Source organism: Lissotriton vulgaris, chromosome 12, assembly GCF_964263255.1.
Source record: "Lissotriton vulgaris chromosome 12, aLisVul1.2, whole genome shotgun sequence".
Classification (NCBI taxonomy): domain Eukaryota; kingdom Metazoa; phylum Chordata; class Amphibia; order Caudata; family Salamandridae; genus Lissotriton; species Lissotriton vulgaris.
Window position 1 is genome coordinate 391,876,194 of NC_141700.1, and position 21,339 is coordinate 391,897,532.

A 21,339-nucleotide genomic window follows, 5' to 3' on the forward strand; every position below is an offset into this window, starting at 1 on the left:
CCTTTATATAGCAGGGATTCGTTTCTAACTGGCCTGCATGTGCAATTGAAAGGCAACACACATACAGCAGTATCCTGTGATTGCATACACATTTAATAATCGGGCATCTGGAATTATACAATTCAGTGGCCATTGTTTTATCTGTAAAATTATGGATTTGCTGTAATCCAGCGTCTTCTGCATAATTTGATGGAAAAATTATTTCTAACTCCAACTGATAAGTTTGTAGAAATAATACTACACGTTATCACCTAGTGGTAGCCCCTTTGTTGCACGGCGGGAGGTAACTGCGCAGTTGCTGATTGCTTTATGTAGGTGTTAACCTGATACCAACGAGGTGTTATCAAATAAAAATGACAACCTAGTGAAGTAATACTGCTTCAAAACGTGCTGCATTATGCCTTTCCAGCTGCATAATTTAGTCAATCCTGCCATATCAATGTATCCTCATGTCTGCATCTTTATCGTGGCATTGTATATAATATTGATCAACTGATAGATACTCTTAGCAACTTCCACATAACCACACAACATATCAGAAATATTCAAATGTTCCTTGTGCATTTAATTTCCCATTACTTCATGAAAATGCACCCCGAAATTCTTGTACCACAGTATCTGTAATTTTAAATGTGTTAAAGCATATGTTTTCATCCGATACAACGTTAGTTCTGAACACTTCTACGAATTCCAAACTGTCACTCAGAAATGAACCAGGAGAGTTAAGTTGCTCAAAGAGAGAACAAGGTCCTGGCAGCAGCAACATAGTAGTACAATTGCCAAGCAAAGTTTGCGTGGAATACGATGAGTATTATCACCAAGGATCCAAGATGGCCACTGCTTTCTCCCAAAAACATGAGTTTTGAAGGATTCCCTGGAAATGTTGGTCCCTTGTCAAGCACTGTTCTCCGTAGATGCAAAGACGTTCTCCAGGCAGCGCTAACATTCAGTGACTACCGCCATCTTTTCCTTCCTTGAAATGACCTCAGTGGTAGCAGGTTCAAAATATTACACCCCTATGACTGCCAAACCCTGACCAGTAAGCCTCGCATCCTAATAATGACTTCTTGAAGTTGCCCCCTAGCAAAGTGGGGCCTTTACTGATTTTGTCCAGCATGTCATTGCATTCTAATTTTGGGCTTGCACCACATTGTAGCAGTCCACTGACACGCTGTTAGTTACTTGTTTATAAGGAAGCTGATGTATATGTGATAGGAAACTAAATTATTTGTGGAACAGGCACAATGTAAAAAGTCAGGGTGGAGTGTCAAGAGAAATAGCAAAAAGACTATTGGTCGAGATTTCTGTCATTGCCAGGCACTTTATATATAGATCCCCTTCAGTTGTGCAGATTTCCTGACGAAACACAGGCAGCTTGGTAAAAAATCTAAATTAAAGATCGTTGGCAAAATTGCAATTCACACCAAGATCCACGCTTGTGTGCGGAGAGCCAAGTAATAGGTGGATCCACAGTAGACAATATACAGAAACAGCACCAGGCACATTACCATATTTTTCTGTGCACTTTATGAAGTCCACCAAGATGCTGTGCAAGTGCAGCAAAGGAATATAGCCAGAAGGAACATGGAAGCATTCATAGGCTGATAGCCATCCAGATGTGGCCAGGCTGCAGCAGAGGTTCATAGACAAAACCAACTACAACACAGACTGAGGTGGTTAACCTCACAACTGGCTGTATCTCTTGCTAATAAATTGCTTCCAAACATTAGAGCTGGAGAACCACAGCCTGTGCAGTGTAAGGCATTAACCCCTAGTATACTCGCGACGGCTGGGAGCCATCACGCGTCACGGTGGGCGTGTGCGTAGGACGGTCCCCGGCCGTCAGAATCACCGCCCACTAATGAATATTCCCACACAGCCCGATTGCGTATGTCCTTTGTCATATATGACCATAATTATCGAACCTGTTAAATCCGACATCGATGTGTTTGTTTTTCATCGGATGCTACAATTATCCAGTAATCTGTCTTTTTTCCAGAATAACATGCAGATCTTGATCCTTACCTGACCAAAATGTGCATGACCCAGTCCTGCTGCCCCTGTTAAATTCCAGCTGGTTTGACTTTCCCAGATTTAACAGAGGGTGTAAAGCACTAATATAACGAAACTTGAGGGGGCCCATTCAGGAGCTCTCAGGCCAGGGTACTGCGCTGAAAGTGCCCCCTTGGAACTAGCCCCCCCCCCCTGCACCACAGGGCCTGTGGGGGCTAATCTTATGCCACTGGTGTGAACTTAATTGTAAAGTAATTAGCGAGCTCCCCTGACCAATCACAACGTTGCAATGCATTGTTTTGATTAGTCTGAGTGCTGCGATTCTGAACTTAGCCAGCGACGGGGGGGGGGGGCCTGGGCATGTTCTCCATGCAGGCTGTAATGCAGCCTGCATGGAGAACAGGGAAAGTGTGCATGACTGTTTTGGGCGGCCCAAGAGGGCCGACCAAACAGTCATTGCACACTTAGGAGGGTTCTACCACTCCTCCCTTGCTCTGCAGCCCCACCCCCTCACTTAAAGCTGCCGGAGCCAGAGGAAAAAATAAAACGATAATAACATTACGTTATTATCATTTTCTTTGTTCCTTTCTTTTACTGCTTCAAGCCAGTAGGGGTGACACTCCTCTGCCTTAGCGGAGTAGCCGCCCCTGACTGTACATCTTTAAAATAATACATAACACTCCTCATGTACGTTTGGAATGCGGTTTTCCATTTTATATGTAAATGTATAAATGAATTTGCCAGTGTTGTGTAAATCAATTGAATAACTTTACAAAATAATAACCGTGTGCCTTCCATATACGTGTGTCGTTTCAGATTGTTCAACAACCAGCTAACTGATGAATGCGCGCACTCTTTTGCGAACCTTCTGAAGCACAAGCATAACTTCACATCTCTACGGTAAATATTAGTTCCTCTTTTCCTTTATAGGATTGCTACCAAATAACTATTTTTTACACTCAGACTGCATTGTGAGCATGCATATAGTGTACAATGTTGATTCTTTCGTAAAAACACCTTCATAAAACAGTAGTTGGGGGAAGATCGCTCATGCCATCAAGGTGGCCAAGGGCTCTAGAGCTTGCAGGCCTTACCCGAGTGTCACCACATGAAAAGTATTCACTGAGGGAAGTCGCTGCAGGGACATTGGACCTGATTCACCAGGGGCAGCTCCTCCTTATGGCAGAGGAGCACAACCCCCCCCCCCCTCCCCCACCCCCCCGGCTGAAAGAAGATGCAAAGGACATAAAGAAAATGATAATAGAACATTTTTATTATCATATTTTTGTGGGCCTTGCCCCTCCCAGGCTGCCAGCCGTAGGAGGGGAAAGGGCATCCATAGTGACGCAGCAGCACCAGGTAGGAAGGGGGAGTGGTGGGCACTGCTAAGGTTTGGCCGGCCATCTGGGGCCGGGGCAAACTGTCATGTGCACTTAGCCTTTCTCCAACCCAAGCTGCGTTGCACAGCCGGGTGGAGAACCAACACTAACAAAAGCCACCTGCCTATATCTAAGGATTACATAAACGGCCCAAATGAAGGGTCCCAATATTATACACCAATAACTGGGGCTGACCCAAACATATTTTCAAGCCATTCAAACCACAAAGTTAATTAACAAAATTATTTTTTCTTTTATTGTCATTGTGTCAAACATATTTATCAAACTTCAGCAATACATAAATAAATACATTAGAATCCTCAATAATAATATACAATGTCCTGCACATCACATTCATAATCATCAGTCATACCTACATTCACTCAAAATGGCATACATTCATTCTACAGACCAAACAATTTCCTGAGAAATCACACGTCAATCAAGATGGTACAACTGCCAACTGATGTTGAGATGGAAAATTCTCGTGTATCATCCCAGTGGTGAGTGGGAACAAGGTCCAGAAACACGGAAAAAGTCAAACGCCTACACGCATTTCGGTGTACAGCCCAAGACAGAGCAACACCTTCATCAGGGCGAAAAATAGATAGATAGTGTGGGGGACACAGACACACCTAAAAATGCAGAAAAACATATCATCAGCATGTAGGTTGATATAGTTATACAGACAATACGTACATTAGTTGAGGTCAGCCCCAGAAGGGAACACAATTTATTTATTCATGATGAAGAAACGCAAATGCCGGAATAGTGTGCACCAAAAAAGGACTACGAAAAAAACAGTTAAGATTGGAAAGACACACCTGTGTTCATCTGAATCTTATATATGCAGTCTGGATGGTTCAGAATACCCAGTTCATAAACCTGTGCTGATAGTTAGATATACATAGTGACAACACCAACAGATGCAAAGAACTCGAGGAAGTGAAGTTTATGACATACTCCAAATATATCCTGAATGATAAAGATATTCACTAGGGTTCTCTTTACAAGGTCAGGCATGAAGCCTGACGGTTCAATAACGCAAAATCTGTAACAAAAAATCAATGAATCAAAGTTTGTTAAGCGATCAATACAGCAAAAGTCCCATCCAGGGACAAATGAGGAGGCATAGCCATACGCGGACAAAAACCTGCCCGAGATCCACAACGTTACATAGGAATCGATAATAGATCAGGTCCAATGGCAGTATAGGCGACCGGGAGCATCAATAAAGGATAGTTCAAAGAACTATTCATGGAATGAATCACTCGATTTCACCAATGCAGACGTCAGCAATTCTAGATAGTAAAGGAGAGTTTTGAAAAACAGATCAGAGACAAACACAAGATTTAACCATACGCTATACAAGAGCTAACGCCCGCTTCTAACTGGAGCTTACAAATAGTAATCTACGGAAAGACAATGGCTGCTCAAAATAATGGGATCGCAAAGAAGATGTAACTAGAGAAAACATATGCATGAGAACCAGCGCGGTCTCATAGATTAATGAGGGCATATATATAGTTACGGTATTCGCATGTCGGCAGGTATAAAACTATGCTGTAACCTAATAAACGAGGAAAAGAGGGTCAAAATTAAGTGCTGCATTTTCCCAAGGGCAGTGTTCATTCAAGCCCTTATTAACAGAGTTTAGAAGATAGATCCAAAATACCTCTCTTTTCTTTCTAATCAGAATCTGGTCCTTTCCAGGAGCAGATCGAATTTTCTCCAGGATTGACCAATTAAGGTCAATTTAAGTATGATCCTTTTCCAGACAGTGACTGACCAGGGGGGTCGAAAACTTCTTAATTCGAATATTGGATTCATGCTCCCCAATTCTGGTCCTGCATTCTCGTCCTGTTTCTCCAATATATATCAAATCACAGGGGCATGTGACAATATATATAACATTGGAGGTGCTACAATTTGTCATGCCCTGAAGCGAGATTGAGCACTCGTTGATCTTTATAGTGTGGCCCACGATGGCATTAGGGAATTCCTGGCATGTGCTGCAGCGATGATTTCCCTTAACAGGTTCAAGACCCGAAATAGCAGTTTGACATGGAGCAGATGATTCCAAGATTTTTCCTTTTATAAGGTGGTTCTTATTTCTCTTAAAGGCAAAGAGATGTTTAGGAATTTTGCTATCCCAATTGTCCATGTTCAATAGGTACCGCAAAGAATGAATTGTTTCTTATTTTGTGGTTGAAGTTTGAGTGTTTGGTGACAAATACCAGCCTGTCCATGGGTCTGGCCTCATTAGTTTGGAGCATGGAATCTCGATTAAAATATCTAGCCCTCTAGCACGAATCTTCGATCAATTTGCGTGGATATCCCTGAGTCAGCAATTTCTCTCTTAGAATATCCGCCTGTTCCAGAAAATCCTTGATGTCAGAGCAATTTCTTCGCAAGCGAAGAAATTGGCTGAAGGGGATGCTGTTCCTTTGACACCGGGGGTGATAACTTCCATACTGCAACAAGGTGTTTCTAGCAGTAGGTTTGGTGTACAGAGAGACAAACAGTTCATTCTGGTTGTGCTCAATCCATACATCCAAAAATTCCACTTTACAATTGCTGGAATGTGCCGTGAATTTTAGATTTGCATCCGTGGCTTTGATCCAAAGAATGAATTCTTCTAAGGATGCCTGTCCCCTTCCCAGATGAAACAAATATAATCAATTAATCGAGACCAGGCTTGAACGTTCTCTTGGGAAGGGGCCATCACATTGTATATGTTTATTTGCTCAAAATGTCCCATGTATAAGCAAGCTACGCTCGGGGCACAAGACGCCCTCATGCTTACTCCATGTATTGGGTAAAAATAACCACTGTTAAATTCAAAGTAATTCTCACTCAAAACCACATTAAGACATTCGATGATAAATGTAGCATTGGTGATTCCAGATTCAGAGTACAAAATCTCTTGGAGCACCATCATTGCTCCTTCCTGGGGAATATTTGTATACAGGGACTCCAGGTCCAAAGTGACCAGGAGTTCCCTATCGCAATAAAATGGCATCTTCTCAATCTTAGTGATGAAATTGCCTGTGTCCTTGACAAAGGACTCCAATTTGCTAACCAACAGTTTCAAAAATCAATCGATATATTTAGAAAGCGGCTCAGTGGGCGATCCGATGGTAGACACGATCGGTCTCATTGGCGGGTCCAGCACATTTTTATGGGATTTAGGGACCAAGTAAATAATGGGCATACAAGTGTGCCTAGGCTTCAAGAATTCCGCTTCTTTAGGGCATATATAACCAGCATCTATGGCACTCTCAACCATAGATAAAATGTGCTGCTTTAAGCCTGGTTCAGGGTTCCTGACAATCCGTTTGTAGTGCCTGGTGGATGAAAGCTGGGTGGAGAGCCAACACAGGATCCCAGTACCTGTCTGAGCGCCAAACCATGATGCTCAGACCAATCCCAGCTGTCATGCTGGAAATAATATTCCCAGCATTAGAGCAGTGCTGGGATAGGCAGCTGGGAGCCTGCACAGTGTGAAGCAGTACCTGGATGGAGGCGAGGACCGGGAGGAAGGCGTCAGTCGTAGGAGCAGGTAAATGTATTCATAATTCTGTCTTTTTTTTGTTTGTGTTCCCCCTCGCCCCCCCATCACACCACTTCACAGTACGAGCGGGCACTACTGCGATTCACACAGCCGAGCTTGCAAAGGTGAGATCGGTGGTTTAACATAAATTAAATAGCAAAGAGGGCCCTCTGAGTCTCCCATAGCTCCCATATCGCCATTCACCCCAGCACCCCATTGGTGCGGGCTGAATGGCGATCCCCTGAAGTGTTGGTTTCCCTACAGGGTTGAGGGTCCTTCTGCACTGCAGGGACTGCAGGAACCTGAGTTATACCCCTGGATGTAATCTACTCGTAAAAGTTTGTGTTTGTTTGTTTTTTACTTTATGGTGTTTAAACGTGAATTTAAAAAGTGCTCACGAAAATCTACGACAGTCGTGAATTTGCTGGCGTAGCCCTACTCCCAAATGGTATTCTTGCAGATGCGCACAATCACCCCGTGGGACTCATTCACAGTTGGACACCTCGTGGAAACTCATAGGAATCGATAGATAATAATGGAATCATTTTGCCATACATCACATGTTTTGGATCAATTGAGACAAAAGAAACACCTATCCAAGAATTCTGATTTTCTGTCAATAGTATATATATTCGAACATATATATTGGCATTTCACTTGCACTTTATAACTGAAAGGGCGAACCAAGTTCAAATGATGCACTGCTCCAAAGTAAAAACACACTGTTTTAAAACTATTTTGCTGAGGGCGTGGCCAAGATGGCGGGGTGAGCGGACGCTTCCTCCCGTAGCTCCTCCGGCCCAGCTCAGCCCGAGCCCCGATTCCTGCGCTTCTCTCCCCCCGCGGCTGCACCGCGGGTGAGGGAACTGTGCCGGAGTTCGTGGGGCACATTTTGAAGCCACTTCGACTTCTGTGGCCCCGGGGGAAGTCCACGAAAAGTGTATTCAGAGATCGCTCCGAGGAGTGGAGCCCGGGTCACCCCGAGGAGAAGAGCCTGGAGGCGGAGCATACGGCGGCGCTGTCCGCGCGCCTCGGCTGGGCCGAGTGCTGAAAAGCTGAAAGCCGGGGGAGCGGAATAGACGGACTCCGCGGAGTGTGGAGGCTTCCTAGCCGGTGGCCTGGTGGCACGCACCACTGCTGGGCGACGAACCCCAGCCCTGCGCCGGCGATCTCCCCCCTGCCCTGGGTTTCGAGGGGTGCCGCCTTGCGAACTCCGCGCCTGGAGGCGCTGGATGGCGGAGTTCGAGCAGTGCCCGAGCCGGGCGAATCAACTAGTGGTGAAGGGTGACATCGGTTTCACATTTTCCGGACCCGTTGCTGTTTAAGGGTCACCCACGGACTTGCTGGCCCGGACTGCCTTCTTGGGTTCCACCCTCCCGCCATCTTGTCTTTGTGTGGCTGAGCCCAGGGACCCTGACCCACGCCCTTCTCACACCGGGGCCTCGGTTCGTCCTGGCACCGACTCATCTGCTGCCCTCCCTGGAAGTACGGGGCTGGAGGCCTCCGCTTTGGACGTTGCTGCCTGCCCTGCTGGCCCGGGGGTCGTCTTGCCCAGGCCCGGGCCGCCATTTTGTCGCCTGTGACGCACTACCCTTGTCCCCGACGGGGGCCTCACATCTGGTGCCCGCGAGCGGTGGCGCTCGCCTACAGCAGCTGACCCTGGGCTTCGCCGGGGGCCAAGATGACTGGGAGACGTGGCGCGGCACGAGGAGATCGCACCTTGCCGGAAATGCTCGGCAGGTCCCAGCAACTACGCGACAGGACACAGCCGTCACCGGGGGCCTCCCGGACATCAACGGACGCAACCGTGGGCGAGCCACCAGTCACGAGGTCCTTCATGGAGGACTTATTCAGCTCCCTCAAGGAGGAATTTCAAACTCTTAAGACCGAAGTGGCTGGAGAGGTCCGGGAAGTGCGCAGGGAAGTCGAAGGCCTGGGCGAGCGGGTCGACACTGTGGAGACGGCGGCCCAACGTCGCGATGAAGAGATAACTCATCTCCAGCAGGACGTCCTCCGCCTCCGGGAGCAATGTGTCGAGCTCCAGGCCCACTCGGAGGACCTCGAGAACAGGTCCAGGCGGAATAACATCCGGGTGCGAGGGGTTTCATCCGCGGATGAGGGTACGGACCTGGTGGCCTATCTGCAGGACCTGTTCCGCGACATCTTGGGGGAAGAAGCAGATTTCCCGATCCGCATTGACAGAGCACACAGGGTGGGCCGCCAGCGCCAGTCATCGGCACCACCGCCTGATATCCTGGCATTCCTGCCGGATTTCCCCCTGAAAGAGCGCATCATGACGGAGGCCCGCAGGAAGCAGCCGCTGACCTTCCGAGAAAGACCTGTGGCGCTCTATCAGGACCTGTCCGCCATCACACTGCAGAAGCGCAGGTCCTTCCGCATCGCTACGGATTTTCTGAGAGAGCATGAGACAGCCTATTCCTGGGGTCACCCCTTCCGTCTTATCTTTCGGTGGAATGGGGTGCTGCATCAGCTGCGCTCTTTACAAGATGTCTGTGGAGTACTGGGCCTTACTGCTACGGAGGAGGAAGGGGCTACACCCGCATGGCGGCACCCCGAGCGGCGGGGCCGGCGGAGATCGAGGAGACGCCGATCATCAGCGACGGCGAGTCGTCCAGACTCGCCCACCATCAGAGCAGACATGGAGGAGGCCCTGAGGACTGCGGCCAGGAACTTGCCCGGCTCTACTGGTGTGGCCCTAACGGCCTAACTTTTCTCCGGGGGGAGAGACTCTTAGCTTTAACGATGCTGGGTTGGGGCTGGGGGCTGGGGGGGGCGAGGGGGGAGGTGTGTGGCTGGACGTCCACTTGACTGTTTTCTGCAGACTCGCCCATTTGGGCTAGACTGAGACTATGGGGTGCTGTTTCCTGTTTTTCTATGTTCTGGTTGGTTGCCATGGGCTGGTTCTGGGGGGGTTTAACTGTTGGTTTGGTGTGGGGGGGGTCCCGTCCGAAGTTGTCCGAACATGTGGGATGCTGCCTCTGGCCTTCCCTGCTCCCCTGCCCCGCGCGCCCCCTCCACTGATCCCTCGCTCGCTGCATAGCGCGTTGTTTCCCTGGAGGCGATGCCGCCCCTGAAAGTAGTGACCCTTAATGTTAAGGGTCTGAATAATCCCGTGAAGCGTAGGGCGATCCTTTCCCTGTTGGAGGGGTCGCAGGCGGATATCTGCCTCCTGCAGGAAACCCATTTACTTTCCAAAGATTGCCATAGGTTGCGCTCTGCCAAGTTCCCTACGCAACTCTTTTCCTCTGCTGCGACTAAGACTGCTGGGGTGGCCATTCTTCTGGCCAGCTCCTTCAGGGGGGAGGTGTTGCATAAACATGCTGAGCAGAAGGGGAGGCTTCTAGTGTATCGCATGCGTTTGGGAGGTGTTGCCTTTACGGTTGGTTCGGTATACAGCCCAAATGACCACCAGGATCGCTTCCTGGAATCTGTGTTGGTAGACGTTACTGCCTCGCCCGATCGCCATATCATCTTGGGGGGAGACCTGAATATGGTCTTCGACTCCACCCTGGATAGGTCCGCCCAGCGCTTTCCGCAGACAGGGGAGCTTTCTAGGGCGGTGCAGGACCAGATTACGGAGATGGACCTGCATGACCTCTGGCGCACCATGCACCCCACCGATAGGGACTACTCATATTTCTCCCACGCGCACCGCACTTATTCAAGGTTGGACTACCTCTTGGTAAGCGGACCGCTTTGCTCGGCCGCCACGGCGGCAGACATCGGGGTCTTGTCCCTGTCCGACCACGCACCGGTTTCCGGAATCTTTGCTTGGCCGGCGGCCCCCCCCTCCAGAGGGATGTGGCGGCTTCGGGACACGCTTCTCCACAAGAAATCGGTTGTGAAGCGAGTGGAGGAGGTCATTCAGGACTACCTGACCCACAATAACAACTCTGACACGTCCCTGGCAACACAGTGGGCAGCTTTGAAAGCGGTCGTCAGGGGGGAGTTTATCTCCATTTCCTCCGCGGAAAACAGGGAACGCCAACGCAAGAGGGAGGAACTGACAGCACAGGTTAGGGAGCTTGAGCAGGTTCACCGCCGAACAGGGGCCCCTCGGGTTTGGAAGCAGCTGAAGGCGGCACGGAAACTCCTCTCTGCGTTAGACCTAGACCGGGCGGAGTATGCAGCGCTACGCCTGAAGCACGCCTTTTACACCGGCGGAGACAGGTGCGGTAAGCTCCTGGCCCATAGGCTCAGGGCTGCGCAGCAACGCAATGTGGTGAAGGAGCTGGTGGGAGTGGATGGGATCCTGGTTTCCGGTGACGCGGGGGTGGCAGATTCCTTTCGCTCCTTTTACGAGGCGCTGTACGCTGCAGAGCCTTCCCCACCGGGAGAGGCTGAGGCCTACTTGGAATCCGTGACCCTCCCGGCCCTAGACCCCTCCCAGGCGGACCACCTAGAGAGGGACATTCACGTGGAGGAAGTCATCACCGCGATTGCACGGCTAAAGCATGGTAAAGCCCCGGGCCCGGATGGCTATACGGCCTTGTTTTACAAGACCTTCTGTCCCACTGTCGCGCCTCTCCTGGCTCGCTTGTTCAATTCCTTCTCCGAACCGGGAGCCATACCACCGGACCTTCTCTCAGCGACTGTGTCGGTTATCCCCAAGCCGGGGAAGGACCGGACCCTGTGCGGCTCGTACCGGCCCATCTCGCTCCTAAATGTGGACCTCAAGCTATACACGGGAATCTTGGCGGCCAGACTGGGTCTCCACCTACCAGGTTTGGTGGAGGCGGACCAGGCCGGTTTTGTACCCGGTAGGCAGACGGTCGACAACACAAAGAGGGTGACGCACGTGCTGGAAAAGGCCTCACGCGTCCCGGGGGAGCGGATGCTGCTATCGGTCGACGCGGAGAAGGCCTTTGACAGGGTTCACTGGCCATATCTCGAGCTGGTTCTTGGGAAACTGGGGATCGGCGAGAAGTTCCGCACTATGGTCTTTAACTGCTATAGGAGACCGTCAGCGTCAGTGCGTGTCAATGGACACAGCTCCAGCAGCTTTGCCATTGAGCGCGGCACGAGACAGGGTTGCCCCCTCTCGCCGCTCCTCTTTGCCCTTTATATGGAGCCGTTTGCACAGAGGATCCGCGATAACCCGGACGCTATTGGGGTGAAGATGGGGCAATACACGCATGCTATCAGCTTATACGCGGACGATGTCTTGCTGACCCTGGATGACCCCAGGCGGTCGCTCCCAGCCTGCGTCCGGGAACTGAACGCTTTTGCCCGCGTGGCGGGCTTCAAAATGAACATGACTAAGTCGGCAGCACTGGATGTGTCGCTCTCCGCCGACACCAGGCGGGACCTTCAGAGTCTCTTTCCTCTGCAGTGGTCCTCCTCCACGGTGCCTTACCTGGGAATTTTACTTGCTCCCTCCCTGCCTGCTATGGTCGCAGCTAACTACTCCTCTCTGGGCAAAAAGATCAAGGAGGAACTCGGCCGATGGAACAAGGGCCTGCTCTCGTGGCTGGGCCGTATCGCGGCGGTGAAGATGACGATACTGCCTCAGATCCTGTATCTTTTTCGCGCTCTACCTCTCCAGCCCCCTGTGGGTTGGATACGGCAGGCGCAGGCAGACATCTCCCGCTTTGTGTGGCAGGGCCGTAAGCCTCGGATGAAGCGGGTCCTCTCCATGCTTGCCCCGGAGGCGGGGGGTCTCGGAGTCCCAGACCTCCGGAAGTACTTTCAGGCGGCGCAGCAACGGTATTTGGTGGAATGGAGCCGGTGGGAATCGGACAAACACTGGCTCTTTCAAGACCAGGCGGTTGCAGGCCGTACCCTCCAGGAGGTCCCGTTCCTGCGGCGCGCTCACCGCCCGCCTAATCTCTACGCCTCTTTTATCACCCGGGTCCCGCTCAGAGTGTGGGACGCGGTGTGCGAGCTTCGTGAGCTCACCACTTTTCCGTCACCGTTCACTCCCATTGCTGGCAATCCAGACTTCACTCCGGGTCTGGAGCCGGGAGCCTTTTCCCACTGGGTGAGCGCTGGTTGCAGGGCGCTTTTCCAGATCTACGGGCCAGAGGGCGTGCTCCCCTTCCAGCAGCTCCGACAGGAGTATGGCCTGACGGAGGGGGACAGACTGCGTTACATGCAAGTCCGCCACTGGGCTCTTCAACCCCCAGTGCGTGACGTCGCTGCCCGTTCGATTACACCCTATGAGCGATGGTTGGTAACCCGGACCTCGGACGCCAAGCTGATCACTGATTTGTATAGGTTTCTCCAACCCCCGCCGTTTCATTACCATAACCCAGGGAGGGAGCGCTGGCACAGGGAATTGGGCAGGACCCTGAGCCACGGGGAGTGGGACAGGATTGCGTATCGGGCGAGGCACTCTGCGTACCACACTGGGCTGACCGAAACCTTCACTAAAGTGTCCACCTACAGGTACTACACCCCGGAGCGGCTCTATGAGATGCGCAAAGTCGGCGACAAAGGTTGCTGGCGCGGTTGCGGGCAAGAGGGCACCCTCACGCACATTCTCTGGGAGTGCCCGGTGTTGTCGGCCTATTGGAAGGAGGTCTTAGACGAGGTGGATAGGCATTTTGAGATCGAGCTTCCGCGCTTCCCCGCGTATGTCTTGCTAGGCCTCCCCAATGACTTGATGTACCCGCTGAAATCCCGCAGGGGCAGGCAGATTGCGATTGCGCTAGGCTCCGCCGTTCAGAACATACTTGTACTCTGGCGCACCCCCACTGCCCCCTCTATCACTGGTTGGCTGCATAGGCTCTGGCAGGTACTGGGCATGGAGAAGATGTCGCTAACGGTGGCTGGGAATGTTGACCAGTTTGAGGAGCTCTGGCACCCCTTTTTGGCACTGCTGTCCACGGAATTTCACGAGCTCACGTGTCCACGGTACTTGCGCCTCCTTAGGCTGACGCCGCCGGCGGCTGCGGCGGAGTGAAAGTGCGGATTGGGGCCCGGGGGTTGGGGGCGGGAAGAGGGGTTATTTGCTTCTAATGCTGACTTTCGGACGGGGATGTTGGGGTATTGTTTTCTTTCTTTTCCTCCTTTGCTTTTCTTTCTTCTTCCTTTCTGGGGTCGGGGGGTTGGTGGAACGGTATGCTTCTCCTTTACTGTGTAGCGGGGAGCTATTCTGCTCGGCCTTGCCTAGGGAGTGGGGGTCTACAGGGGGATCGTTCACAATGCTTTATTGCCTTATGTCTTTGCCTTGTTACCCTCTGGGGCTTCCTGCCTCCCTACTTCTCTTCTGACTCGCTGCAACGTTCCGCTTCTTGTACTGTATGTTTGCTTGACCTCCTGCTCCCCTCCCCGTGTTTTTGTGCCTTAATAAAATACTTTAAACCTAAAACTATTTTGCTGAACAAGCCTCTGGTTGTACACAATATTATTTGATAAAACATCCCTGGGTGCTGTGCAAGAAGTCATAGTCTCCCCTGTTTGTGAATTTTATCAACAACAATAACCAAGGGAGGTATGTCAACGTGTTGACCCTGCTTAAATTATAGGGTTTCCTCAAGCCAAAACCATCTGGCCATTCTGCAGCTGATAAAGTCATAAACCAGATGCCATTCTCAGTCTCAATTGTATCTAAAATCCTCACACTCTTCAAGGTTGAAATTTAAATAAAAAGGAATCACCACCTTATAAGATCTGGTTGAAATCCACAAAACCTTGTTTCTTTTTTTTTCTTTTTCTCTTCTTTCCTTCTTTTTTTGTTTTTTTTTATCTTTTTCAGACATATTCTCTTGTCACACTTTCCAGTTTTGTCCTATTTTCTTCATCTTTGTTTATAAGTATCTGTGCCACTGGTTTGTAATGAAGATGTAAGGTGGGAGGAGGGTGGGGGGGAGGGAGGGGGGGGGGGTCATGAATTATCTTTCTTTGGTAACTTTGTTAAGACTCCGACTTTGTGAAAATCAATAAAAAATTAAAAAAAATAAGATCTGGTAGAGCCTCTTAACAACTTCCTAGCCAAGTTCTTTTAGTTTTGTTCCTAAAGATTGTATTTTTCTCAAAGTCAAAACTGCAACCTAAAGGTTCGGAAGCAAAAGAAGTGTCGTTGTGGGGAGAAGTCAACTCGGGGGAGATGGGGGGTATCAACGGAGAAGCAGGAAGCATAACAAATTAAAAATTAAAAGACAAAAAAAAATGGAATGTGCAAAATAAAAATGGCATGCACTTTATTTAAGATGTCTACTTGCTTTAGGTGCTGTATGCTGGAAACAATTATTTTGCAAAAAGCTTTACATAATTGTCTTAAAAGCGTGGTGTATGTTTATCATCATGGTCATCACCGCAGGTGTTTCCTGTAAGTCTAATGTCTCTGCCCAGGTGAACAAAAGGGAGCATAGTGAAATATTTAATGGAGAAAATGTGTGGTTCCTTTTTTCTTCTCTTTAAGCTTTTGTGGTCTGTTTAAAATGGGTAAATGTAGAGCAAAATATGTGATCACTTTCGTTAATGGGGTAGCTAAGTAATTTCACTTTTTTGTGAGCAGTGCCAAGCACCCAAATATACTTAATAGTGTTTCTATTGATAATCATTCCCACAAAGTGCACAATTGTTGGAGAAGCCGGGCTGTTAAAATCAGTTAGGATAGAAGAAGTAACCAGTTCTACAGCTTTAAAAGAAGACACACGGATGAGAATTAAACATGACAAAGACCGTGTTCTGGACCAGGGCCTTTTAGCAGAACGTTTGGTGGTCTTTTGTTTAAATGGAATAGTTTTTTAACCCGTTCCGTGTTGCCGTCGGCCAACGGCCGACGCAGCCCCGCCCACCCTTTAGAACGCCCGCACCGCCGCGGTTAAGGCGTTAATTACAAATTAAGTTTTGAGTAAAATCATCAACAATGCAAGGATCAACACCGAGTCATAAAAGAAATTATTTCAGATAGTACTGTACAATAAGAACTTACAAAGGACGTATTCTTAAAAACATATAGAGACAAAGTGGACCTTAGTGCAGATTCAAGTGCACAACGGAATCTAGGTCATCATAGATCAAGACATTTATACTAGTCAGACTTTGTAGGTCCTGCAAATTTGATTGATTGGATTCCGATGCATTCAACTAATCTACTCACAGTAGAAACATACATAAAAAATTAAGGATTTTTTTTCAAAATCATCCCGCACACATAACATAAAAATAAATGTACATCCTTCCCTGCAGCCCCTGGCTGTTAACTGTTGCCTTTTCCAGACCCTCTAGCACCACGTCAAGGAGCTTGACTACTGTGTAAATCAACTGTATATCTTGGCCGATAATGCTGGCAGGATTGCCTCCTTAATTGTCTGTATCCACAATCTCAGAAAGCAAGGCCTTAGTAAATTGAGCCTTGGGAGAGATAAATGAGGCCACACACAAAGGAGCCTATTACGATGCCAGTCATAAGGCCTCCGACCTCAGGTCGGAGGACTTATGACCAACATAGTCGGTCTTATTTTGATTTAGTCGGTCGTAATTCATTCTGGCTTGCTTCCAACCCCAGTTGGAACCAGCCTGTAATCCAAATGGATGGCGGTTTGCGCCATCCAGATTACGATGCACGGTTTCCAGCAGGGTTTCCATGCTGTCCTTTCTGACATGAAAACCCTGTCGGAAAGCATCTTTGGGGACCCCTAGTAGGGCCCCCTTTTCTTTGCTGCCTCCGGTTGGTGGCTGGGGCGCAACTATGGTGCCTGCCAAGGAATGCAGGGATTAACACCATCTCGCATTTCCCTATGGGAGCATGTACTACGGCCGGCTTAGGGCTGTACTACATGCTCCTATAGCGAAATGTTGGAATGCGACCATGAGGCGGTTGGGACCGCCAACCAGAGGTTGGTCGGTCCTGTTTCGAGATGTGTCGGGCAGACGAAAGGGCTCCCAACATCTTAATTGGCCCCATACTATGTGGTTTATTGATTCACACTTATAACAGCATCTTCTGCAATATTTACAAGATTTCCCATGTTCTGATCTCCAATTTGCTCTTATATAGCCCTGCGCTAGAAGTCGGAACCTGAGTCGCATGATTTTATTCTTATTTCTGTTTTCAGGTTTGGTGTTGATCCAGTGCGGCTCTCAAACAACCCTCCCAATTCATCCCACTTAACCCAGGAGCTGACTTATTTTACTCATCGGTGGGGGCCATAGCACCGTGAGTCACACATTCACACACCACACTGCTCCCGGGATCAGTGAAAACAGAAGGCGAGTTGCTGGACAGCGGAGCACCCTATTAATCTAAAATGTAATATTATACATTATATTCATATGTATCTATAAACAATTTCTCCTTCCCTAGCGTTTTTAGGAAATAACATCAAGGCACCCCACTGTTTTGGTCGATGGACTAGCTAGTAGAAGTTAATTGATGGCAATTAAGACCAGCTCAATCACAATATTCCCATTATTATTTATTTTCTAACTTTTCATGACTTTTATTTAAATTGAAACATAGACTCATATATTTTCATAGAACACTTTTATCTAAATTTTAGTCAGAAAAAGAAATAACATTTTAAAATCAAAATCTTAGCATTTATTAGTACAATTTAAGAAATACAAATTTAGAAATTATATTACCAGTCTGCCATCGACAATTACAGAATTACAACGAAACAGGTTCCCAAGCTGACTGTCTTTCTAACCTCCTCGATGTCTACCTCCCATCAGGACTCCGCATTCAATTCTTTGCCCCATTCAAAATGTAAAGTCCAAAAAAATTCAAAGTCTTTCCGCACCGTACAATCTCTTACAGGATCTTTTATACCCTTTTTCCCTAGCTATCTAACTCAAAATTGAAACTTTAGGGTCCATTCTCATTTCTCATTGGTCCATTAGAAGGGTGGTGAAGATCACCTCATGTCCTCTTTCTCCAAACGAGTTTACATTTTCGCTATTTCATCTTCACATATTCCGACACGGTCAAAATTGTTCATTTTGCAATCCTTGTATCTTTTATACATCATGTAGTTACAGTACGCAAGTTTCCCAGGCGTTTAAATTCAAGCATTCTTTGGCACAACTCCGGTGTCCTAGGCCAAGCTGACCTTGACATTTCTACCCTAGCACAGGCCGTTCAAGCATCTCTGGCCTCAATGGGAACTAATATGAAATAAAACACAACAGACGTTAGATTTAGAATTTTAGCCCTTCTATTTACCTCCCGACATTCTAAATATTCCCTGTTAGAGGTTACCTAGCCAAAGCAACGAATATGCATCATTTACTTACCAAATGTATTCGTTTTCCCACACAAATACTCGGAAAAAGCACAAATACACACATTTATTTACTTTAAAAAATATATTATTGCACCATATTAGTATGACTTCTTCTTCTACGCGCCAGGACACTCTAGAGTATTAGTGCACGTTATAAGCTCTTTATAACATAACATAACATTATTAGTACATTAGTTAGTTTTTCCCATATGTAACTTTATTCTGTGTATGCTTTTGGTTGATTAATTATCATGTTCCACATGGTTAATACATGTTATTGTTATGAGAGTTTGACTTTACAAGGGGTACACAAACATTTTTGTCTTTTCCCCTGCTCCACCAACTCCCCTCTTTGGTGATTTTATCACCACACAACACCCAATTAAATTTCAATAAAAACATGTTTCAGGTTCTTTTCATTTGGGTTAATTTCAGACTTTTGTATCCTTCATATCCAGCCTTCTTGTACTATTGTACCTTTTATCTTTATATTTTTCCAACTCTATTTCACCCATTTTACGTTCTCTTTCCTTGTTTTCTTCTATTTTTTCTTTTCTTAATTTTTCAGTTTTTCTTTTTCTAATACATTTGCACACTAATCTTGACATTAGTACTATGAAAACTATTACAGTCAATGGAATTAATACTTTCCCTATTATTGATCTACCTATTTCTACAAACCACTCCTTTACAGCAGAAAAACTCTTACCAATTTTCTCCAGAACACCATCAACCTCCAGTGGAGTAATTTCTTTGTGTAATTCAGTAATGTTTCTAATATACCTTTGTATATTCTGATTTTTGTCTGGGATATATGTACAACAGTGCTGTACCTTTTAGTTTCCACAGACTCCTCCTTCTTTTGCCAATAATATATCAAGAGCAAGTCGATTTTGCATCACCATAGCTCTCATAGCAACCATTTCAGTATTTACCATAAAAAATCCTCCAGCAGTATCTGTTGATAAATGATCTACTATTGTTGACAATTTTCGAATTTTATTTGCATTAAAAGATATACCCATACTGGTATCAATGCTCCAAAAATGTCACCTACTATTGCTAAGAAACTTTCCCTTCTTCTACGTGTTAATAGTTTACCTATCTCATGAATTCCATTAGTTCCTCTATCTACATGAAATATTTTTTTAAAGACCAAACCTACATAGCAAGATCCATACCAATGGTCTGGTAATCTCTAAAAAGCGCCATCCCCCTTTGATAATGTAGGTGTCTTTACATTCACTTGCACCTACAAAATAGTTGTCATACAAAGTGTTATCTCTGCTAATACACAATTTCCCTTGTTTTGGCGTATCTACACCCATTGCTACATTTACATTACTCTTATCAAGTTTTTCATCTTCAAAGTTCCACATTGTTGGTTTTGATATACTTTCCGTTGCTTTTCTTTGATATCAGATTCTCCTTTCTTCTACCATGTCCAGAAAAACCTTTTCCTCCTTACGCATTCTACAAGTTAAATTGTTTCTAAAAGCATATTCTAAAGTTAGTTCTTGTGTTTCAAGGAAATATTCACCAAAAACATTACCCTTGTTCATTTTGTTCAGTCCATGTGGAATAGACAATGTTGCAAACGTGTCATCTGAATCAGAATAATAATATTCTAATTTACCTGTTTTGTAAAATAAAGTAGCTAATACACTACATGTTATTCCATAAGTCAAAGGAAGGTGATGGTAAATCACGCCCTCTGATAGAGATACGGGTAACTGAATGCAGACGTAGCAGACCCTGATATCCATGGTTTCTACATATTAATTCAAAAGTTTTCAAAAAGCATTCTTTGAAAAATCAATAATAGACCTATCTCTATGCAAATCAGTATTGCCAACAATTTCCACATCGTTCTTTAAATCATGAATCTTCTCACTTTTACTAGTATTGTTTGCAACATGTTCAAAATCTAGTTTAAAAGGAATCACTATTGCTAAAATAAGTCATACTAACATTAATAACCCTGTACATATTAAAGACATTCTACACCTTTTACGAAAAATAGCACATTTTGATCTATTAACATCATTAGTAGACATTTTTCAACCCACGTTTTTTTTTTGTTTTTTTTTATACACAGCTCTTTCCACAATATAACAAATGTCCTCCAATCCTTTTTTTCTTTCTAATGTCTCTTTTATTTCTAGCACATGAAAATATGTGTCATTAAAAAAAATCTTTCTTTTCTGTGTTGTCAATTTCCTTTTGGAATTTCCCACTTCCTTTATTTTGTCGCCTTTCAGTTTCCAGTTTAGCACAATTTGTCTTTATTCAACCTTTCACAACTTGTCTTTATTAAACCTTTTCACTCACCCAGAGTGTCTTGTTTTTCTTGGCTACTTTCTACTTTCTCTTTAGTAGGTAGAGAAATGTACATCCATTCAGGTGATTTGTATTTTTGATTTGGTCTCCGTACTCTTTTCGGCCTTTGCACAGTCTCTTTATTTTCTCCTATTAGATCCTTTTGTCTTGTTATTTCATTCACTTGTTCCTCTTTATTTTTATTGACATTTATTCATTTGAACCTCAGTCCTTCATTAGCTTTAGGCAAATTGTCTCCTCTTCGTGGCTTTTTATTTTCAGGCTCTATGACTCCACGTTCAACTCTCCAAGCTCTTTTTCTGGAGCTTCGCCTTAGTTTTGTTTCTCCTTCACTGTCATCAGACTCGGTTTCAGACCTTTCTTCACCTCCTCTTATTCAGAACTTTATTATTTCCGATTCATCAACTGAATCTGTGTCTTCTTTCGTCAGTTCAGTTATTTTGTAAGGAACTTCTCTAGAGCTGGTACTTGGAATCTCATCCTTATCGTGATTTTTTTCCTTTTCACAAGTTTCAAGATTTACGTTCCTGTCTTTAGAATTTTCTGTTTCTCCTTCAGAACTTTTACCTTTACCTGTTTCCTTTTGTCTTTTGACAACGTCCAAACTGGTACTTGGTTTTTCCAGGTTTTTCCAGGTGTCAACTTTCAGGTCGATTTTCAGGATCTGGAATTCCAACTATTTCATTCTCTCCTTCAGATGCAGAACTTGAGTCCAATATTTCCAGACGTCAAAGTACAGGTCAAGCTTCAGGATCTGGAATTTGGTCTGTTTCACCCACGGTGTCAGAGTCTGAACCTCTATTTGCCTCTTCAAGATGCTGATTTTCAGGTTTTATCCAAACCCAGTCTCCGGGAC

The 21,339-nt window shown here is 46.4% G+C and overlaps 1 protein-coding gene across 2 annotated transcripts in view; it reads left to right on the plus strand.

Annotated features, from left to right (window-relative positions):
• NOD2 (nucleotide binding oligomerization domain containing 2) overlaps window positions 1–21,339 on the plus strand; it is a 322,787-nt gene that overhangs the window by 220,301 nt on the left and 81,147 nt on the right. For both annotated transcript variants that reach the window (XM_086945155.1, XM_086945154.1), the window contains exon 6: window positions 2,830–2,913. In XM_086945155.1, the coding sequence (XP_086801281.1) occupies window positions 2,830–2,913 (84 nt within the window). The remainder of the gene's footprint in view (window positions 1–2,829; window positions 2,914–21,339) is intronic.